Here is a 21518-nt window from a genome sequence, read left to right as displayed (position 1 = left end):
TTGGCCTTCAAAGTGCAAAGTCTTCTGAGCTTCACACACCTCCGTGAGCCTGTGTGCTTTTTTGCCCATACCCCAGTCTCTGATTAATGGGTTCAGCCGAGGCATCCGTGTCTGTGTTTGTTTCTTCCTCAGATTAGCAGAGTTCAGCATGCTAAGACAGAAATGCAGCTGATGATATTACCACTCTTAGGTAAAATGATTACCAAGAAAACACCCATCCCAAATGAGAAGAGGCTTCCAGAGTCATTTAACTGGGGCATCAATCCACAGCCAAGAGCCTACCACGTGCTGCTGTTTCCCCTGGCTGTCTACCCGCTGCTCGCTTCCTTCTCTCCTTCCTCCTTTCCTGATTTTCTCCCCGGACTATTTACCTTTCTTCTCACGTTTTTGCCTTTCTTGCCTAGACTTTAGATGTGTGAGGAGCAGGTGAGAGCCCTGGGGAGCTGCTTTTCCCCCCTGAAGGCAACTTTCAGGCTGAAGGCAAAGATCCCTCATTAATCAGTCGTGCCTGAGGCAGGGCAGGCAGCCCCTGGCCAGCACAGAGCACAGAGCAGCCTCCCCCACACAGTCCAGGGAGGACTCGGCCCAGCCACACATGGGGGGAGCCACCCTCTACCACAGTCCTCAGGCTTATCAGGCCCACATCTCTAACCACAGGCATGGGTGCTCCTGGACAAGACACACAGGCAGAGGGAGAGACAGAGACAGACTAAATAGCTTTGTCTTGCCAAATACCAATTTCCTGTTGAGTTGCAAAGCCAGGTCAGCAACGAGGTGAACGCTGAACTGTGTGGTACAGAGACAGTATTTGTTTTTTTGTTTTTTTGTTTTGTTTTGTTTTGAACAGAGGCAGTATCAGTCACTCCTCATCAAAAGGCAGCTGTCAGATTGTGAAACACCAATTAAAGTCAAATTTCTGATATAGGAACTGTGAGCCCACAGTAAATACCAAACCCTCACTACTGACACAATAGGATTTCCTAACGCTGTAGTCTCATCTACACGGGCTTCAAACTTGGGGCACTACACAAGGAAGTGGACTCTTGAAGCTAAAAAGTCATATTGCAGGGCCAGCAATTTCACTCCTAGGTAAACCCAAAATAATTAAAAATGGACTCAAATAGATCCTTGAATACTGGTGTTCATTGCAGCACCATTCACAATAGCCAAAAGGTGGAAACCCAAATGTCCATCAACAGAAGAATGGATGAGCAAAATGTGGCATGTGCTTTCAATGAAATATTATTCAGTCATAAAAACGAAGTCCTGACACATGGTACAACATGGATGAACCTTGAAGACATTATGCTGAGATACTTTTGAAAAATGCTAAAACCACTTTCTTGTGTAATTGAAAGAAAATGCTTAATCCCACCTCCAAATGACAGCCAGCTCCCTAACCAATTTCACGTGCTTCCTTTCAATTTCATCATTTATCATGCAGATTGCTATGACCTATCTAGGTCTGAAATTTGTGAGATATGTTGCCAACAGTCAGACTACACAGCAAACTCCAACTGTAGAATTATTATTGCTGTTGGCCGGGCCCAGTGGCTCACGCCTGTAAACCCAGCACTCTGGGAGGCCAAGCAGGTGGATCAAGAGGTCAGGAGATCGAGACCCATCCTGGCCAACATGGTGAAATCCCGTCTCTACTAAAAATACAAAAATTAACCAGGCGTGGTGGCGGGTACCTGTAGTCCCAGCTACTCAGGAGACTGAGGCAGGAGAATTGCTTGAACCAGGGAGTCGGAGGCTGCAGTGAGCCGAGATCGTGCCACTGAACTCCAGCCTGGTGACAGAGCGAGACTATGCCTCAAACAAACAAAAACAAGGAATTACTACTGCTGTCAATAATGCATGAAAATCCATAAAGACGAAAGTAAATTCATGGTTGCCAAGGGCTGGAGAGAGAGGGGAATGAAAAGTGACTACCAATGGGTAAAGGGTTTTTTTGGGGGAGTGATGAAAATATTGGGGAACTAGGTGGACCACTGAATCGTACACATCAAAAGGGGTAAATTTTACAGTATGTGAATTATACCTCAACAAAGCTGCTATTTCAAAATAAGTAAATAAATAATGCATGAAGTCTGGAGAGCTCAGCTTACATGGATGGTCCCTGGGACTCACAGGAATCCCGTTTGAGAATGGAGAGACAGGGACGGTCCCTGGGACTCACAGGAATCCCGTTTGAGAATGGAGAGACAGGGACGGTCCCTGGGACTCACAGGAATCCCGTTTGAGAATGGAGAGACAGGGACGGTCCCTGGGACTCACAGGAATCCCGTTTGAGAATGGAGAGACAGGGACGGTCCCTGGGACTCACAGGAATCTCGCTGGAGAATGGAGAGTGTCTGTTTTCCAGGCGGGAGTGACTGAGAAAATGTGCCAAGAATGGGTGGTGAAGCAAGGCCATCCTACAAAGGGGTCCCCCGAGAGACAAGATATACTGACCTAGGTGGTCTGTGAAGGCCTATGAGGACATCTGAAGACTCAAGGAGGGCCCTGGCAGAAACCCTGGGAATGAGGGGAAAGCCAGAGGATGGGACCAGGAGGGGAGGTGGGGTACCGGGACCACATACAGCCATCAAGTAAGAACAAGGATTCCTGCTCTGAGCTTCCACAAGGCAAATCTAAGCCAAGGTTCCAGAAGGCGAGGACAAGGTCATTTTCCCAGGATAGATGGATAGTGGGCTCCTCTTTCTGCTCTTCCCCATGGGGAGAAGTAACAGAAAGAACAAATGTTTTGACAGACCTGAATTTAATTTCCAGCCCCAACACTGTCTGGGTGGCTGTGGCCACATTGCTTAAGATCTTTGTTCCTCAGTTTCCTTATCTAAAAAATATAATTAATACCCACGTGGTAGGATTAGTGTAAAGATAAAACATATTAAGCACATGAAGCACCAAGAATATTGCCTGACACATGCCAGGCATTCAATAAATGGTGGCTATTACTCTTGCTCCATTTTAAAGTTATAAAAAGGTAGATGTTATACCTCAATATAGCTTTTATTCTTTAGATAAAAATTAAAACATATATGGCTCCACAGATCACAGGACCAGAGCTGGGGGTAGAGCAAGGTGCAAACAAATGTGCAAGTTTCCCAGCTTACTTTTTTTTTTTTTTTTTTTTTTTTTTTTTTTTTTTTTGAGACGGAGTCTCGCTCTGTCACCCAGGCTGGAGTGCAGTGGCCGGATCTCGGCTCACTGCAAGCTCCTCCCGGGTTCACGCCATTCTGCCTCAGCCTCCCAAATAGCTGGGACTACAGGTGCCCGCCACCTCGCCCGGCTAGTTTTTTGTATTTTTTAGTAGAGACGCTTACTTTTTGATGATGGGATTATTTTTGCTTTGGGAACTAAAACTAATCCTGTCACTTAGACTGTAAAGCCCTTTCCTATTCTGATCAGTGTCTTAGGGAGCTGCACAGAACTGTTCCCTCTATCTCCAAACCTGCAGCACTTCTGCTATGAAAAAATAAATAAGTTTATTTTCCAAACCCAAAGTTTACTTGTGAAGCAAAGTTTTATTTTCCAGCCCGTCCTCCTGTACTGGGAAGTTGTGCTTCGGTTTGGGGAATTCACGTTCAAAAGGGAGGAGACACTGGTTTGCCAGGTGGTGTCCTTCCCGCCCTCAATGGCCCTATTTTCAGATATTCAGGCCATCAGAGGACTTCCAGCCAGCATGGCTTTGGACTTGAGGCCGAAGGCAGGCAGCCATGTGTGGTGGCAGTGAGGGGTCAGCAGCATGGCAGGGGGACGGCTGCCGGGCATTGGGAACCATGCATCCCCACGTCCTCACCCTCAGCTTGGAAACAGCAGCAGTTCACTTGGCTCCACTGTCCTGGGAGCCTACTGGCCACAGGCTTCTAGACTCTCTGGAGGGCAAAATACCAGGCCCATGTCAACCAATGGTTCACTTCCTCCTTGATTATTCTGGTATCAGTCAGACCACCTCAGACTCTGGTTTCTCTTTGTTTTACATTTTCACCTTTAAAATATTGAATAATGTCAGCCCTCCAACACCACCTCCAAAGTTGTTCGAAATGCTGCGAATGTTACTTCATGGTGTTGCTTTTCCAAACTCGGGTGCTCTGCTCTCTGATGGGGAGAAAAAGACTAGCTGATGTTTGAACAGTGATACACACTCATTCTCCCATTTGGATCCTCACAGCTGCCCTACGAAGTGAATTGGATATGGATGATTATCTCCACTTTACAGATTAAAAAAAAAAGGGGGATTTGATTCCTTCTGAACTCTCAGAGAAAGAGATCAAGTCAAAGAATGTGACCCAAGACCCAAGTCATTTCTCTAGCCTACAGCCTTATTTATTCTTTAGCTATTCACTTTGTTACTTTTGTTAATGTCTTTGAAAGGTTTTAGCCCAACCTAGATTATTTTGGAAGAAAAAAAGGAATATAAATGACTGAACATGACACAATGGTTATAAAGTAAACAGAGCTTAATTGAGTAATCAAGTCAACATTTCTGCCCACAGGCAATATGGAGAAGAACATTCATTTACTGTCTAGATTTTGGCTTGGTTCTCCAAAGGACAGGAGACAAGATTATTTTATTTTCCTTTCAGCTAGGTTCAAGCGGGCAACACCAAGTGTAGCCGAGTATATTAAAAGAAACCCCTGTTGGCAAATTGGCAGCTTGAATATTTCATGAAATTATCACAACACTATGTTCTGAAATGGTGGCTTCCTCCAGGGAACTCAAAGGCCACATCTCTACGCATGAGCCTGGCTCATGCCTCCGTCTTCAAGCCAGATCGAGTCAGTCTCAGAGGCCTTCCAGTTTCTTGGAGATGACTTGAAAGAGTATCAAACAAGTCAGCCAATGAACACTTCAAAGAAGATGGGAATGCCAGAAGCAGGTCCTGGTGATTCTCTTCCATGGGCTGAGAATGTCTCCTGGGAGTAGGCCGGGGGTCCTAGGAGACCAGCCCTGACATGCGAACAGAAAGATGCCCTTGTTCGCCCAGCTCAGGTGGAGTCTGTGGCAGCCTGTTCACAGTCTCTACCCTGGGGCTAATCTGTGTGTCCGTACCCCGGTTACTGGTAATGCCAGCTGGTCCATGTACCCCGGTTACTGGTAATGCCAGCTGGTCCATGAAGTCCCTAGCAGCTCACCAGCACAGCCTGGCTTCCCATCCCCATCCCACTCTCGCAAAGGGGCTGAAACAAGCCTAGATTGGGGCCGAGAGGAAGTGAGCAAATAAAAAAGGCTTAGAGGCAGATCTGTTTGCAGACAAAATCGTGATCTGAATTTTGCAGGAGTTTCTTGTGGACATGTATGAACTTCTACTCTGTAGTCTAAGAAAGTATTTTTAAACCTTTCCAATGATAGATTTCCCCCACCCCACCCTTCCAACTCCATTCCTAAATCTAACATCGCAGAAATTATTTTAAGGCAGTACAAAGGTGGAGGCAGGGGGAGGAAGAATAGAGAGGTTGAGAGATCTACCAAGCAAAATTTAGCCAGAAGCACTAACAAGGCTCTCTCAGGGAGCCAGCACCAAGTGTGGTAAAAGCAGGAGGATAAAGAGACTGAAGAGCTTGTATTTAGTTACATCCCTGCCTCGGTGACCCTTTAGGGGCCTCCGTTTTCTCGACTGGAAATGAGGATTGTCTCTAAGGTTCCTTTACCCATAAAATGTCCTGATCCTAGAAAGTAAATTCCCAAAGACACATTACATTTATTCTCTGTTTGACAAACCCTTTAAAGAACCAGAGCCTAGCTCCCGCCCCCTATATACAAAGGGTATATAGCACAAGAAGCCCATTTGAAAGTGAGGGTGTTTTGGAGAGAACTGTTTTGTGGGGTTTTGGGGAGCGGAGGGGCTGAGAGGTTCAGGTTTCTTGCCAGTTAACCCTCGCTTTGCTCACCCTCTGCTTCAGCCAGATGAACCCTTCCTCTAGTTCCCTCGGCTTCCGGGGAAGGAAGGGTCTATGTTCAACCTCTGTCTGACTCCTGAGCTCCAGGCCCAAACTTCTCTCCTACAGTCCCTACAATCCCTACTTAAATTCAGTTCAGTGCCACAGCGAGTAAATGACTGCCCCAATGACCTTGCTCCCCAAACCCTCCCAGACACCCTAGTGGGTTGGGGCTCCTCTGGCTTCCCCTCATCTTCTGCACCTCAGCTCTTGGAAGCTCCAGCCATCTCACAGCTCTGCTTTTCTGTGGGGTCATCCCGGGTTCCCCATCTCCCAGCTGGGGTCCTGTCCACACAGAACACGGAAGCAAGGTTCTCCAGGGACCTGCGCGGGTCCTGCCTGAATTCGGCAGGGGAAAGGGGGCAGTAGAGAATGCGCCCACTTCCCTTCCTGCCGTGATAAACAGCTGCCTCCAGGGGTTCCTCAACTACAGAAGCCAAGAGGGTCCTCCCGCCTGGTCCAGGCCCGTGTGTACATGGGCTCAGGAAAGCCTGGTCTTGAACAAATAAGCACCCCGTCTGGGAACTAAAACAGAGAAGAGCTCTTCTGGAACGCCCAGGTTTAGGTTCAAATGATGGCATTCATTATTTCAGCCTTCCATTCTGCTTTTCCCACAGGGGGCTCAGTTTAAGTCTACACACCCCACTTTGAAATGGCACTGAAAAACATTCCATTCCATCTTCCCCGAGGGATCCTGTCACTTTTCCTTGTTTTACGCGGTATCTAACCTTGAGGTACATGTAAACAGGTGTTTACTAAATTATTTTAATAATGACAGCCACGGCTCAGAGTGTTATTTCATTATCAGAATGTTTAGCACTTATGTCGCTAAATATTTAGCACCTGATATGTTGCAAAACAATTCCCCATGCCTTTTTTTAACCAATCTTCTGTTCTCCTCCACAGTGCCCAACATTAACCTAGGCAACTGTGAGGATGGAATCTAGAAACAGACTAAATCAGTGTGATTATTTTGTTCATTAGGCTTGTTGTTAAGTCTCCAGGTGTTTCCCAAACAGTCTATCAGCTTTCTGTAGTCCATATTGGAGAATACAACTGTCTGCTGAATTTGAATGCTGAGCACTGATTTCAGGGTCCCGGCAAGGAAGAGGTGAGATGACGCCGGCTGACCTGTACCTCCTACAGAACAAGTAGCTGCTGTGTCAGGCGGGAGGAATTACTGTAAAAGGAAGAAAGTGCTGCCAGCCACTCACCCCTTCTTAATACAGTGCCAAGGGCTTCTCAGACCTCATGGAACTTGCCACGCAACTAAGAAAACCAAGTGAAGAAAGGAACGGAAAAGAAAATGCCAGGCGCTGGAAAACATCACTGGAAATTAGAACAAATCTCAGTTACTTCCTAACCTGGATCTCCTGAGCTTTTCTGCCATTACCCAGCAGGAGACCCAGGCAGACTCACAAACGGAAATCAACTGTGAAGTGCACCCGGTTGTTTCTGTGTTCTTTTCCCTATTAAAGTTAGGAAAACGTCTTCCTGCCTTTGGCTGACAAGCTTCGTGACTGCCCAGGTTTGGGTTCCCAGATCCCATGGCTTCAGGTCACCCCATGCTCCACTGGGCTTGGGCACCACCGGGCCCTCCGGTTACTAAACCATCAGCGAAAAATCAGGGAGAAAATTCACATACGGCCATACCCAGTTCGGCGATTTACCCAAAAGGCTCCCTCCAGGCTCGGCGGGATGCAGTCTGTGCTGGGAGGAAACAGACGGCTGTGGGAAGAGCCTGCAATGGACTGGGGGGTCTCCAAAGGGGTTTTCACCACAACAGGGTGGAGAGGTCACTGTGGGACCTGGGTCCCTCCGTGATGCCGCGAGGGCCTCCAGTGTGGAGACACACTGGTCTTCTGGGTTGCCTGTGCCAGGGCAGGTGTGGGCCTGATGAAAGCAGCACAGCTCCAACAGGTCACAAGCTCCAAACTCCCCCTACACCTTTCATCACCAGCCGGACCCTGAAGCCCCTTTCCTGACTCCTAAGCCCTGTGGCGCCACCTACTGGAAGAGGCAGAAGCCACATCTACTGCAGGTCTGGCCAGGTCGCATTCATTCATTCACACAGGCATTGATTTGTTCAACCTTGCATCAAGGCCCTGGACTGAGCAGCGGCCAGTCCTAGGAAGCAGGGATCCAAAGATTAGCTGGGCCTCGAAATCTCCATTCGGTATGCTCCTTGGACCCCTTTGGTAGGTCTTACAGAAGAACCCAACTCAAGCAGTTTTAGTTGAGGAAAAAATTAAAGAGTCCTAGGTCATTGCCAAGACCCAGACATGGTCCCAGGGGGCTAATGGCTCATCATTTCATTTGCAAAGCACTTTGCCTGCAGCATCTACCTGTAAGAACAAGTCTCCCTTTACTATGAAGAAGAAATGTTTAAACAGTCTTAGGAGACTGCGTTATCAATACTCCCCTCTCAACACCCCAGGTCCCTGAAGGGCATTAGCCTCTTGTGTGATCTATTTTAAACAGCTTTTCCTTATTCCATGCGTGTATACACACACACACACACACACACACACACACACATAAATACTGTTAGTGTGTATTCTATGGAAATAATGAAAACTTGACTCTTTTTAATATATTCTGTCATATTCTGAAACACTAAAAAGTACCTGACCAATAGTAGGAATCATATGCTGAACTCCAAAAGCCCCTTTTCTCCAGTGTTCTCCATGCAGGATCAAGAAAAAGCAAAGCTAACGCCACAGCTTTCTTTAACCTGCTCAAGCTGATGTGCGAGCAACATTGTTCTCTGACCATTTGTAAAGAAAGTTAACTGTGATCATTATTATTATTACCTTATTACAGCGATTCTTACTCTACTGAATTGCTAAGTAGTTAAAAGAAAAGCACAGTGTGTCTTCACTCTGAGAACACATGTTTCTCCCCTCTGCCTTGTCTCTAGCAGATAAGGGACATTCTGGTGTTTTATTTGTTCAATGGTTGACTATTAAGACACTCATTTGCTAGCTGGAGCCTGCAATGGAAAATCAGCCCAGAAAAGTGGGAGGCTGGCACAGGCCCAGAGCAGACAGGGCACCAGAGGCGAGGCAAGGCTTGAGTGTGCCACTCCAGCCTGAAACCCAGGGTCAGAAGCTCGTCCTTCCATGAACTTCCAGGCTGTTCCCAGGCACTGACCTCCAGTCTCCTATTCAACCCTCAAAACACACACACACACACACACACACACACACACACACTCTCACACATGCACACACTCCACAGAAAAGGTGAGGGTGCAAGGACTGGTGCATTCCATGTCTTGGAGTATGTTGGGAAGAGACGGATGCACAGCCCCGGCCACTGGCAACTTTTTTGGTTCTCGACTCTTTGGTTCGTCACCATTACTGATCTTCTGAGGCAGTCCTAGACTCCTCTTCTGTCTCCTGAAACTCTAACCCCTATTACAGCTCACCCACTCCCTTTAGTGATTAGCCACAGCAACCTCTTCCTTGTCAATGTTCATCCTCTTCTAGGTCTGCCTTCCCCGCCTCCACCACCCTCCTCCCCTCTCCTACCCCAAAAACCTGGGCAATGCCAACCAACTAAAGAAGAGAAGATGGAGAGCAGAGGGGGGACAGGGATCTTGGTGCTCTTCCACCTGGGAACCGCATCTAGAAATGGAGGCAAAACTGCTCCCATGAATTATATAATCACTGCAGCTTCAAGGGAGAGAACTGGAATTCAGGTTGCCATAGTGTTTGTTGGCATGTTGCTGGAAAGGTAGAGCTCTCAGCCACTGGTTCCCTTGCTCCCTTCCCCTCTACCTTTCTCAGGAACCTCTCTGGGGTTGGCACTCCTACTTTTAATGTCGGTTCCCAGCATACGGCGGGGAGATGCTGAGACGCAAAGGGGCAAAAGAAAACAACCACAGTAAGGAAATGGGATCAGAAGGGGTTTAATCCTGCCCTAAGAGGAGTCCTTGTAAACTAGTTACGATTATCATCCTGTGAATAATCATTATTATTACCACAGTACATTGCCATTGACAGTGATACTTAGGGCAATACTACAGAGCTCGCCTCTTCAATGCTGCTTAGACTGAGGAGGTGGGTAAAGCACGCAGTCTCAGAACCTGGAGGGGAGTCATCTTGCATCCCCACTCTTCACAAATACCACTCTCTTTTGTGTCTCCCTCCCTCCCTCCTAAACCATTCACTACCCCATCAGCTACAGAAGGGACAGGGGAGCAGGTGAGGGATGGGGTCACCAGTAGAGAAATCCAAACATGGACGCTGCCCTTGTGACCCCGAAGTCCTGTCTCACCCCAGAACCCATGACCCTTGACAAGATTCTTTCTTCCAAAGGAGGCCAAAATCCCCATGCTGCCACCCATGCTGGAAAGCAGAGAAGACTGGCCCCAAAATCAGTCTCAGGAGAGATGGAGACCAGGCAGGCCGGCTGGCAGCTTCTGGCTCTAAAGAGTGAAGGCCCTGTCCCCAGAAGGTGGAGCTGGGAGCAAACAGAGGGGAAAAGCTGGACAGAAAGACCTGGAGACAACTCCTTCCACCAGGCTGGTCTTCGGAGGATCACTTGGAAGAACCCAGGGAAGAACAGAGACCAGCAGTGACAGACAGGCTTTCAGGGCAAGAGAAGAGGAAGAGTGGAAACAGGGAGGCTCCGGGAACTGGGAGAGAAAAGGGCGAGACTACACCAAAGAGAGAGAGAGAGCAGTGGCGAGAAGAAAGAGATGTCACGCCTGGAGGTTGCCAGAAAGCCCCGAGGGACCACCCTGTCCGCACTCCCCCGCCTCAAAACCTTAAATGCTGAGCAACGTCAAAGAAAATAACTTGTTAATATGGGGGGAGAGCGGCGAGGGAGAAAGTTTCCAGGAAGTAGGGAGTTACCTGACTGCCTTTCACCATCACAGGGGGAGCTGGTGACACTTGCGGCCAAGGATGGAGATGCTCGGAAAACACTGGGCAATAGTATGGAGCCGCGTGAGCCAGGCACACCCTTCCATGATCCCCTTCAAACACGAAACAGCAAAGCCCACACACCGCCCGGCTCCTCGCCGCTTCCATCCTCAGGTGCTAGCCCACATATGGGTGCGAATGAGAACACACGCGGCGTGGGCGCGCTCGGGGTCAACGGCAGTGGAGAGGTGGGTGGGTGTAGGTGAGCGGCGGAGGAGGGAGGGAGAGAGGAAGAAGGGGACCGACGGAGGGGGAGCGAGAGGGGCGCGCTGGGGCTCACATCTGCACCGCCGCCCCCACCCGCCACCTGGAGCGCGCCGCCCAGGGCAGGGGCGCCTGGACCAGAGTGGACGCCGGGCAGCGCCAGGGCGCCCCAGGGGCGGCCGTGGGCGCCGGGCTCTGCCGGCGCGGGGTGCGCGCGCGCGCGCTCCCAGCCGCGCCCCGAGCCGGGCGAGGGACCCCGGGCCTCTGGGCTCCGCGGCGCCGGCGCCCTCTGCCCCCCGCGCGGCTGGCCAGGCAGCCGGGCTCTCCAGGCGAACGCGAGAAAGCGAGGCGGCGGCGGCCACTTGGGGAACTTTTCCCCCCTCGCCTGGAATTTCATAGGAAACACATGCTCTGGAGAAGCTGGGGCCCGGGGGGGGAGGGGCGGGAATTTTCCGCTCCGTCTCGCGCGGCGGTTCGGGCCCCGGTCCCGCCGGGCTCCCGGGCGCTCCGACGAGGCGGAGGCGCCCCTGGCGGACGCGGCCCCGGGCCACTCTGCAGGGACCGACCCCGGGGCCTCGGGGAGCGCGGGGAGAGCAGGAGCCCGGTGGAGAAGGCAGGGAGCCCCGGCGAGGCGGCGGGGTCCAGCCTTACCTTGGTGGTTTTCCTCTGGAATGTACATCCTCGTATTCTCATTGACCATGGACCAAAAATGGTTTTCAAAGGAGGAGCAGCCACGAAGAGGAAGAAATGTGAAAACACCCCCCAGCGGGTCTGGATTAATCCCTCCTCCGAGGCCGGCGGCTTTCGTGCAAGATTCGAGGAAGCCGTGGTCTGCAGTGTTTCTTCTTCCCTGCCGACGATTACCTGATTCCCATTATGGCATCAAACCCCAAAAACTGCTCCTTTCCACTACTGCCTCCTCGAGTGAAATTGTAATGCATCCTCAGTACATCCGGGCCCCTTCCAAGAATTGAGCACCGCACCTCTGGCGGCTACACCATTTGAAAAAATAAATCGGGAGAGGCAGGGCGAGAAGAGGCGGAAAGGAGGGGCGGGGGGCGCGCGGGGCCCGCCTGGGCCGGCAGGGGCCGAGGCGCCTCTGCCCACTGCCGGCGAGTCCTCCTGAGGCCCCTGCCCGGCTCTCTGCTGTCAAAGGGAGCCGGCAACTCCTGGGCGCGGAGGCAGGAAGAGCCGCCGCCGCCGCTCCGGGCCCGCCGCGCCGCGCCGAGCGCCGCTCTGGCAGGAGCTGTTTCTGCAGAGGCAGCGAGAGGGAGACACCGGGCGCGCGAGAGCGCCGCGCTCACTCCCCCCGGCCCAGCCCCGCCGCGCCCGCGCCCGCCCCTGCCCCGCGCCGCCCGCCCGCCCGCCCGGCGCGCCGGAGGCAGACGCGCTGAACGCTTCCAGATGTGGCGGCGGCGGCGCGCAGGGAGCCGGGCGCACGGCGCGGGGCGCACGGCGGCGGACTGGAGCCCGAAGTTGGGCCCCCTCTCGGCGCCCGCGGCAACGCCGCCCGAGCGAGCCCTCGGCCCGCATGACGTCAAGGGGAGCAGGCCCCGGCCGCCGGCGGGCGAGGGGCGGCGTGAGGAGCCCCCGGGGAGGCCGAGGCGCGCGAGGGACCCGGACGCCCGCCGTGGTGGCCGCGGTGGCCGCGGCGCGGACACACCCCCTCGCGCCCCGCCGGCGGCGTCGCGCCCCCCGCGCCGGCCTGCAGCCCCCCGCCCGCGTTCTCTCCTCAGCTGCGGCGGCGCGTCCCTGCTGGGCCGGCCACGCCGGGAAGGCCTCTGTGAGCGGAATTCCAAGGAGGAGGAATACAATTTGCCCAACGACCAGAGTCTGGTTTCGGATCGGGCCACCGAACAAAACGGCAAAATGAGCCGTGATTCCGTGATTCTGTTTGATCAATTATAATCAGAGCGGTTGTAGAAGTGACAGATAGAGGAGGGGAGGGGAAGCGGGAGGGGCGGCGAGGCGGAGCCTGGTAGGCGAGGCAGCGGTGCCCAGATGTCTGAACAGATTCCTAGACCCAGGTTTGCTAATTCTTTGGAGGCAGCCGAGCACGTGTTCTACTAGGATATCCTTACCTACTTCTCTTAATTATTTCTGCAACTCCGGCAGGAACCTATCCAGCACCTCTCCTTCCCGGAGAAGCAAACACTTCCCTCCAGAACTCCCTGCAACCGCAGCAAGTTCCACGGCACCCCCTGCAGGACCGGGCTCCCCTCCAGTAGGGCTTCGTGATCCCTTTCGGGGGGCCTACAACTCCCTCTTGGGGAAAACCTCTACCTGCCTCCACGTAAGACCTCCTCGCTTCCATATCCACTCTCATTCCCTGGGGGACCCTAACCATTCCCGTGGCTTTCAGCAGCTGTCTATATCAAATGTCTATCTCCAGCCCAGACCTCTCTCCTGAATTCCAGACTACAGCCGACTCTGTCTGATAGACATCTCAATCCTAATACATCCACCCCAGAATTCCTGATCTCTTCAAAGCCTGCTCCTCACACAGCCTTCCCCATCACAGTCGATGACAATCCCATACTTCTAGTTGCTCAGATCAAAATCCTGGAGTCCCTCTTGACTCCTTTCTCTTATCATTCCACGTCTAGTCCATCAGGAGATCCTGTTGGCACTGCCTTCAGGCGAATCCAGAACCTGACCACTTCTCAGTTCCTCCACTGCCACCGCCCGGGGCTGAGCCAACATCCTTCACCCAGGTTTCTCCAGTAGCTGGTCCCCCTGGCCTACCTTCCCTCTCCCCTCCTTTGGTATTTTCTCAATACAGCAATCGGAGTAACCCATTTAAAACATCACATCACAGCTCTCCTCTGCTCAAAACCCTCCGTGGTTACCCATTTCACTTAGTAAAAGCCATGGTCCTTGTGGTGACCTACAGGAATGGCCGAGTACAAATCTTCTTGCATCATCTCCTACTGCTGTCCCCCTCACTCAGGATACACTAGCCTCTTGGCCAGGCCCCAGACAGTCCCGAAATGACTCCCCAACACACCGCACTTTGTAAGCCCTTTGCTCTAGCTATTCCCACTGCCTGGAACACAAACGCCCTCGGCTTCTTCAAAGCTTTCTGCAAATCTCACCTGTTCAATGAGGCTCACCAGGACCTCATCCTGATTCATCCTGACGGACCCCCACAGCACTCCCAATCTCCCCTTACTCTTATTGAATCCCTGCCTAACGTATATAGTTTACTTATTCATTAACTTTATTGTTTATTGTCTGTATCCCCCCACTGAAATGTAACCCCCGTGAAGACAGGAAGTCATCTATTTTGTTCACCAGTGCCTGGAGCAGTGTCTGGCAGATAGTAAGTACATAATATGTGTTGAATGAAATGAATGAGTGCCCGAGCACTTTCAGGAGTGTTGCAATTCCCCCTATCAAAATGCATCTTGTTGGTCCCTTAGTTGATACCTGAAACCTTACCACTCCTGTTTCCTTCCTTTGTCCAGTGGTTCTGGCCCCAGTTTAAAATGCAAGTGCCCCTGGGAGAGGTATTAAGCTGTATCAGTTATCTTCATTCTAATGTGAATAGCGATCTCAATTTTGTTGGTTACAAGAGAAATCTGGCCTCTTTGCCATTCTGGTGTGTTCATACTCAATTTTCAACCTAATAGAGAAAATTAGAAATGACACAAATTCAAACATTTCCCATTTACTTTAGGATGCATCATAGGCCTGTGTTTCAGAGGCTGCTGTAGCTGATAATTTGTTTAAATGAATACTAAAATTGGTTTGCATCCCCTTTACACACAAGTGCAGGAATAATAATAATAGCTAACACTATTGAGTGCTCTGTGCCAGGTACTGTGACAGGCATTTTACAGCCTTTATCTTATTTAATCCTCATTGCAACTCAATAAGCTATGTGTTATTGTCATTATTATCCCCATTTTATAGATATGGAAACTGAGACTTTGAGACTTAAATTACAATGTCCAGGGTCACCCAGGTGAGTAACTGTGGAGCCTGGACTTAGCCCAGGCATATCTGACACCAAACTCAGGCTCTACCATTATCTTACTCCTTCTTCTGAGGGGTGACGTGTGGGTGAGCTGGTGGGGGCAGGGCTGCAGGGAGATGAACAGTGTGAAATGATTGCAAAATATGCTGTAGATAATTCACAAAGAGCCAAGTCACTGGGAACAGAGTGTATGTGTGTTAGGGGGTCACGTGCAGGATTGATAGCCCAGCTTTTCTAAAGGTAGGCACTGTATAAATCTAGCAAGTAAATATTACCTTCATGCTTCTTTAGTTTCATTTTTCACTTCTCTTTTCAGCTGTGAAATGTGTTCTTTCCTTTCCAGAAAAAGGTATTTCCTAAATATTTGGTCTTGCAGTATACGCCCATATCCCAGCTTTTAACTTGGAACACAGCCCTGGGTGTGCTCTTTCGAGGTAACAAATACTCAACGTGACAAAAGGAGACCATTGTGAATTCTGATTTGGGGATTTGGGAAGTGGTGGGAGCAGAGGAGGGAGTCTGTTTTTCTCTGTCATTGAATGGTTTGATTCTCCAGCTAAAGAATCTCCCATAGGTCTTCATGTGTGCCCTCTTTCTACATAGTATTATGCTTATATTTGCATGAGCCTTTTCTCTCCTCTTCCTTACTACATTTTAGGTGTCTTCAAGAAGAGAACTGTGTTTATTCTTTGTGCATAACATAATGCTTTGTACATATGGACACTCAATTTGTGTTGAGTGCATGATTCACTCTGGAAAAGATTTTTAAATGTGACCACAGATATTTTCTTTGGAAGCAATTAAGAGTGCACTGAATTTGTTAATTACAGTGTATTTGTAAGAGTGAAAACCTGGAAATGAACTAAATATTCAACAAAAATGTTGGTTAAATAATAACACTGAGGCCGGGCGCGGTGGCTCAAGCCTGTAATCCCAGCACTTTGGGAGGCCGAGACGGGCGGATCATGAGGTCAGGAGATCAAGACCATCCTGGCTAACACGGTGAAACCCCATCTCTACTAAAAAATATAAAAAACTAGCCGGGCGAGATGGCGGGCGCCTGTAGTCCCAGCTACTCGGGAGGCTGAGGCAGGAGAATGGCGTGAACCCGGGAGGCGGAGCTTGCAGTGAGCTGAGATCCGGCCACTGCACTCCAGCCTGGGAGACAGAGCGAGACTCTGTCTCAAAAATAATAATAATAATAATAATAACACTGAGAGATTATTCTAAGTGCCTCACATATATAAAGTCATTTGCTCCTCCAAACAACCCTGTAAAGGAATTGCTTTTATCCCCATTTTACCAGTGAGGAAACCAAAGCACAGAAAGGTTTACTCACTTGCCCATGTTTTCACAGCCAGTTAATGTTGAAAGACCTGTGATTTGAACCCCAGCAGTCTTCAGAGCCTATGCTCTTCACCACCACATAGATGAACTAGAGTGCATTCACACAGTGAAAGTCTACGTAGACAAGAACAATATTAAGAATATTAGTAACATGGAAAAAAATGATTTACACTAAAAGAAAAACAAGTCACAAAAATATTACAGGCAATATGATTTCATTTTCCTTTTAATGTCAGGTTTATATTTGAACTAGGGAAAAGACTAAGTAAGGTTCACACCAAAATGTTGACAGTATCCTCAAGCTGGGGTATGTGGGGGGAAAAAATGTTGACAGTAGCTTTCTTTGGGAGGGGGATTACACGTAAATGTTTCTTCTTCTTCTTCTTCTTCTTCTTCCTTAGCTGGCCCAAGGCTTGGAAAGCCAGGTTGCCAAGCAGGCTCTTCCTCTTCCCTTAGCACACACACCTCTTGACACAGAGCCCTCCCCCCACTGCCTAGCCAGGGAAGACACCGCTAATAAATCTCTTCAGAATAACTCTGTCATCAAGTCTGCAAGGTGTCCCTTCTATTTCTCTCCTTCTGCCCACCACAACAGCCACTCAGCACTAAATGCTGCCACCCACCTGCAAAAAATTACCTGTCCAGTGTTTCCAGCCCAAATGCATTACATTGTCCTCATTGCAATCTGAGCTGCCTGGTTGAAGCATCAGCCACTCTGTGTTGGTGGTAGAGAGCTAGGAACACCAAGATGATGGGTAAATCTTAACAATGACCTTTTGGGAAGATGTTTCATCCTTAATTTCTAATCCACATAATTGCCTGTATATAAGGGTGGACATTTCAAACCAGGTAAAATTGATTAGCAAGCCAGAGTAGGAAGAGGGGAGTCAGAAAGCCCACTTTAAATGTGCCTTCTGACACCTTACCTTCTTTATCTCCCCATAGGGCCACGCACAACCATTCCTTCTCAAAGGCCAGAGATGGGAACATCAGTGTGGTGGTTTTGCATTAGGTCAGCTTAACTAAGCTGGAACCTATTTCCCAGAATTGCCTTCCTTATGTGGTTCTGCATTAAGATTGTCCACAACAGGTATTTGTGGAGCCTCTGGGAGGTGGACATGAAGCAGCAGCATGCATTCATTGTCACCGATCTGCTGGCTTACCCTGACGGTGGAGCCCACAGCTCCTCCAGCTGCTGCTAGATCTCCTCCTTCAGCTACTCTGAGGCCTGGGCAAAGTACATGCCCAGCTCTGTAGTAAAGATTCCAGCTTTATGTTTCATAGTCAAGATCGGCAATGGTAAAAGGCAAACAAGGGTTTTATTTGTCCTTGTGGGCTCCACTTTGGCCTCACTCTCTCCCACATCACATCCTGCTTTCCTCCTGCCTTTTGGCACTACAGCAACTTCAGACCCATCCTCAGATGCAGAGGTAGCAGCCTTCTGTAGATTCTTCACCAGCTTCCACAACTGGATAAGGTCTAATCTCTGCGATCAATCCCTTCCTCCAAGTCACTCACGGTGGTACCACTTCCCTGATCAAACCTGACTGATGCATCGGTGTACTGCTCCCACCCGTGACCAGGTTACTTGTTTAGATATTTTTATGAGTAAATAGTGCCTGGCACATAGTTGCCCTCAATATATATGTTTGTTTAATTCATACTAATTATCATCATTTAATATGCCTGGTGAATATCAGGTGCTATGATGGGCACTTTAAATACAGCTAACAGCCTGGTCTTTGGAGACAGGCCAGACACAGAGCCGGGTTCTGCCTGCTATGAGCTACGGGAATGTGGACACCTGACTTTAACTCTTAACACCCAGTTTTTACAATATGAAGCTAATAGTGGTACCTAACTCCATAGGGTGGTTGTGAGAATGAAATGAAATAGTCCAAGTAAAGTGTGTGGGGTGCACAGCATGCTTATTTAATGTTAGCTGTTACCATCCTTCACCCCTGTAAGGAAGATTTGTTGACTATCTACTATGTGCCCTGAATTCACCACAGCCCTGCCAAAGAGACTTACCACCATTGTACAGATGCAAAACAGTAGCTAAGAGGTTAACTTTCTTGCCCAAGATTGGTTTGTCAGCAAATTATAGAATTGGGATTTGAACCGAAGTCTACACAAACCCAGAGGCCATGCACTGGCCGCTACTATGCACAACATTTCAGGCACTAGAACTAAAATGGAGGAGAGAGGAAGGCTTTGGGGAAAATCCCCCAACCCACAGTTCAGACAGCAGAGCTGAAGAGGTTGCAGAATGGCCTTTCTCCTTCTTTTGGAAGACCCATAAAAAAGGCCGCCGGGCGCGGTGGCTCAAGCCTGTAATCCCTAAGGCACAAGGTCAGGAGATCAGTGAAACCCCGTCTCTACTAAAAATACAAAAAATTAGCCGGGCGCGGTGGCGGGCGCCTGTAGTCCCAGCTACTCAGGAGGCTGAGGCAGGAGAATGGCGTGAACCCAGGAGGCGGAGCTTTGCAGTGAGCCGAGATTAATATTTAGACTCCGTCTGCTGAGGCCTTCACAACTCATGTTAATATTTAAAAACCTCTGCTGGCAGAGTTCTCCCTTCTATCACATCTCCATCCTTCCTCCTGTCTGCTTTTGTAGAAGCCATAGGACGAACCAGATCCCACCTAACCCACTGGGCTATCTTTATACACCACACTTAGGGAAAACTCTCCTGGCAGCTCAGCCCCAGTGTCCGTCCCAAGGGGAAGCCAGAGTACTCAGGGTGCGAGGATAATTCAAGCCTCATTCTACAGCAGCGTAAGTTGTTCGGATAATAAGGTGTGGTAACATGACTAACATGAATACCCTTGTGATTTTCAGCAATACTTAGCCCCCAAAGACAGAAAACAGCAAGGTTATTTATGGCCTGATCCTGGGGACTGGATCTCCAGGTGGGAGAATTCATCTGCCATGTGTGAATTCAAATCATGGCCCTCTCTACCTCAGCAAACCAATGGTGCATGCTAATTATGTAACTATCTTGGACTTCTGTTTGCTCATCTGCAAAATGGGAACGTGTGGCCTCATCTCCTGAGGCTCTTTGGAAAGAGAAGTTGATACCAAGGGAAGCGCTCAATCACCAAAGTTATACCTTCATTACTTGTTAAGGCCCTGAGAACGTTTGTTTCATCTGGGTGACCTGCTGACCCCCAGAAGGAACCGCATAGTCAAGGCTCAGACCTATCCACTATTGTGTCCACTTTTTTAGGAGTTCAAGGGCCATCACAAAGCGCAAGCCATTCCCACCTGTATTCAATTTTTGCCATAGCAAATTAACACTAGCTGGGTGTTTTAACACAACAGCAATTAATTATCTCGCAGTTTTGGAGGCCAGAAGTTCAAAATCCAGCAGGGTGTGCTGCCTGCAGTGGCCCTCAGGGAGAACCCCTTCTTTGTCCCTTCCAGCTTCTGCTGGCTGGCAGCATTCCTTGGTTTGTGGCCACATCACTCTGTCTCCATGGTCACCTTGCCTCCTCATCTCCTGGCAGTCAGATCTCCTTCTGCTTCACTCTTACAAGGACACCTGTCATTGGATTTAGGACTTCCCAGATAATCCCAGACAATGTCTTCATCTCAAAATTCTTAATTACGTCTACAAAGACCCTTTTTCCTGATAAGCTAAAATTGACACTTTCTGGGGATTAGGACATGTACCCATACATTCTGAGGGGCTGCTATTCAACGCACTACACTACCCTAATCTACATGAATGTTTCTTCATCCATTTTAATTTGAATCTCAAGCCCAACGTTTGCTAATTCCTGAAACTTTAGCAACCTCTTTCTCTCTCCCACTGAGGCTCAGTTTCTTCACTTATAAAACAGAAGTTATTGCCATATGTTAGAGCTTAAGTGAGTGGTGACAAAGGTGCTTCACTATGGAAGATGCTCCTTCCCACAGAACTCAGTCTCACACTTAACCCTTTCAGTGAATCACCCTCAGCTATTTGATTGGAGAAACTGAATGCTTGGAGAGGTTCAGTAACCTGGCCGAGCCAACTCAGCTGGGTAGAAGTGGACCTGGCTTTAAACCCCAAAGACCATTCTGATCCTCAACCTTCCTAACCCCTTTACCTTCTTAACCATTCCAGGCCAGTTCAAACGTGTTCAATGGAGCTATATAGAAAATGTCTTCTCAAAGGAAGCTGAAAAGTGTTCTTTTCAGTAGGGCTTTCAGAACCCTCCTCTTCTAATTAGCTTTATAAATGTTCTCTCTTCTCTTTTTACCCTTCTCTGAACGCATTCTAAGTTCTCTGTCATTTTCAAAACACGGTCCTAAGAGTAAACACCTTTATCTGGCCATCAGAAATCAGCCATCAACCCTCATTCTATTCACAGTCCTCCTATTAATATAACTCTTGGCAAACTCACCTTTCCTTCCATATTTCAGCTGGCATTCAATCTGTAATGTCTTCTCTCTCTGACCCCTGGTTCTTCTCCCTCTCACGCAAGGATGAATAATAAATGATGGCTCAGTTTGTATTTGCGTTCTGGATTATTCTTTCCTGAATGGTCACTTTGCATTCATCTCTCTTAGAATTCCACGTTAATTTCCAGCTTGCTTTCCTACAGTATCAGAAGTCATGTGAGACTAGGGTTATATAGCCATGAACATTTCTGGTTCCTAGTCTGACATAGGTCAGGTAACCCTTTACTTGATATGACATTTGGGACCTGGCCACCTCAACAGATGAAAAAGGATATTTGTTCTCTAAAGCCTCCTTTTAAAGATGATGCACTGTTCTAATTGTAGATTCCAAGGATCTTTTATAGGGGTACCCTTTGGTTAACCTGCAGCAGTCCCATCCCTGAAATCTAAAAGAATATAGACTACACTGATAGGAATAATTCCAAATATTTGCATTCCTGGAACGGTAAACTCGAATGCCATAAAACTAATTAACATTTGGCTAGTTCACTCTAAGTTGTTGATTAGGCCATTTTCCAAGTACCTGGGGGTGGGGAAGTTACAGCTAATCATCACCACCCTACTAGAGAGGTCATTGCTGCATAGTACGTCTAGATATAGGCAAAGTCAAGAGGGCAACCAAAAAGATATCTTCTCAGCAGTGACCATCATTAACTTGCCAA

General features: G+C 49.1%; 1 protein-coding gene across 1 annotated transcript in view; it reads right to left on the bottom strand.

Annotated features, from left to right (window-relative positions):
• Window positions 1-12412, bottom strand: part of LOC126930353 (voltage-dependent L-type calcium channel subunit alpha-1C-like) — a 62455-nt gene extending 50043 nt beyond the window's left edge. Inside the window, exon 1 of the mRNA XM_050747226.1 lies at window positions 11733-12412. Coding sequence (XP_050603183.1) covers window positions 11733-11781 — 49 coding nt within the window. The 5' untranslated portion in view covers window positions 11782-12412. The remainder of the gene's footprint in view (window positions 1-11732) is intronic.
• Between the last annotated feature and the right edge of the window lie 9106 nt (window positions 12413-21518).

Source organism: Macaca thibetana, chromosome 11 (genome assembly GCF_024542745.1).
Source record: "Macaca thibetana thibetana isolate TM-01 chromosome 11, ASM2454274v1, whole genome shotgun sequence".
NCBI classification, from domain to species: Eukaryota; Metazoa; Chordata; class Mammalia; order Primates; family Cercopithecidae; genus Macaca; species Macaca thibetana.
The sequence above is the reverse complement of the archived record's forward strand: the minus strand, read 5'-3'. Positions and strand labels throughout refer to the sequence as shown.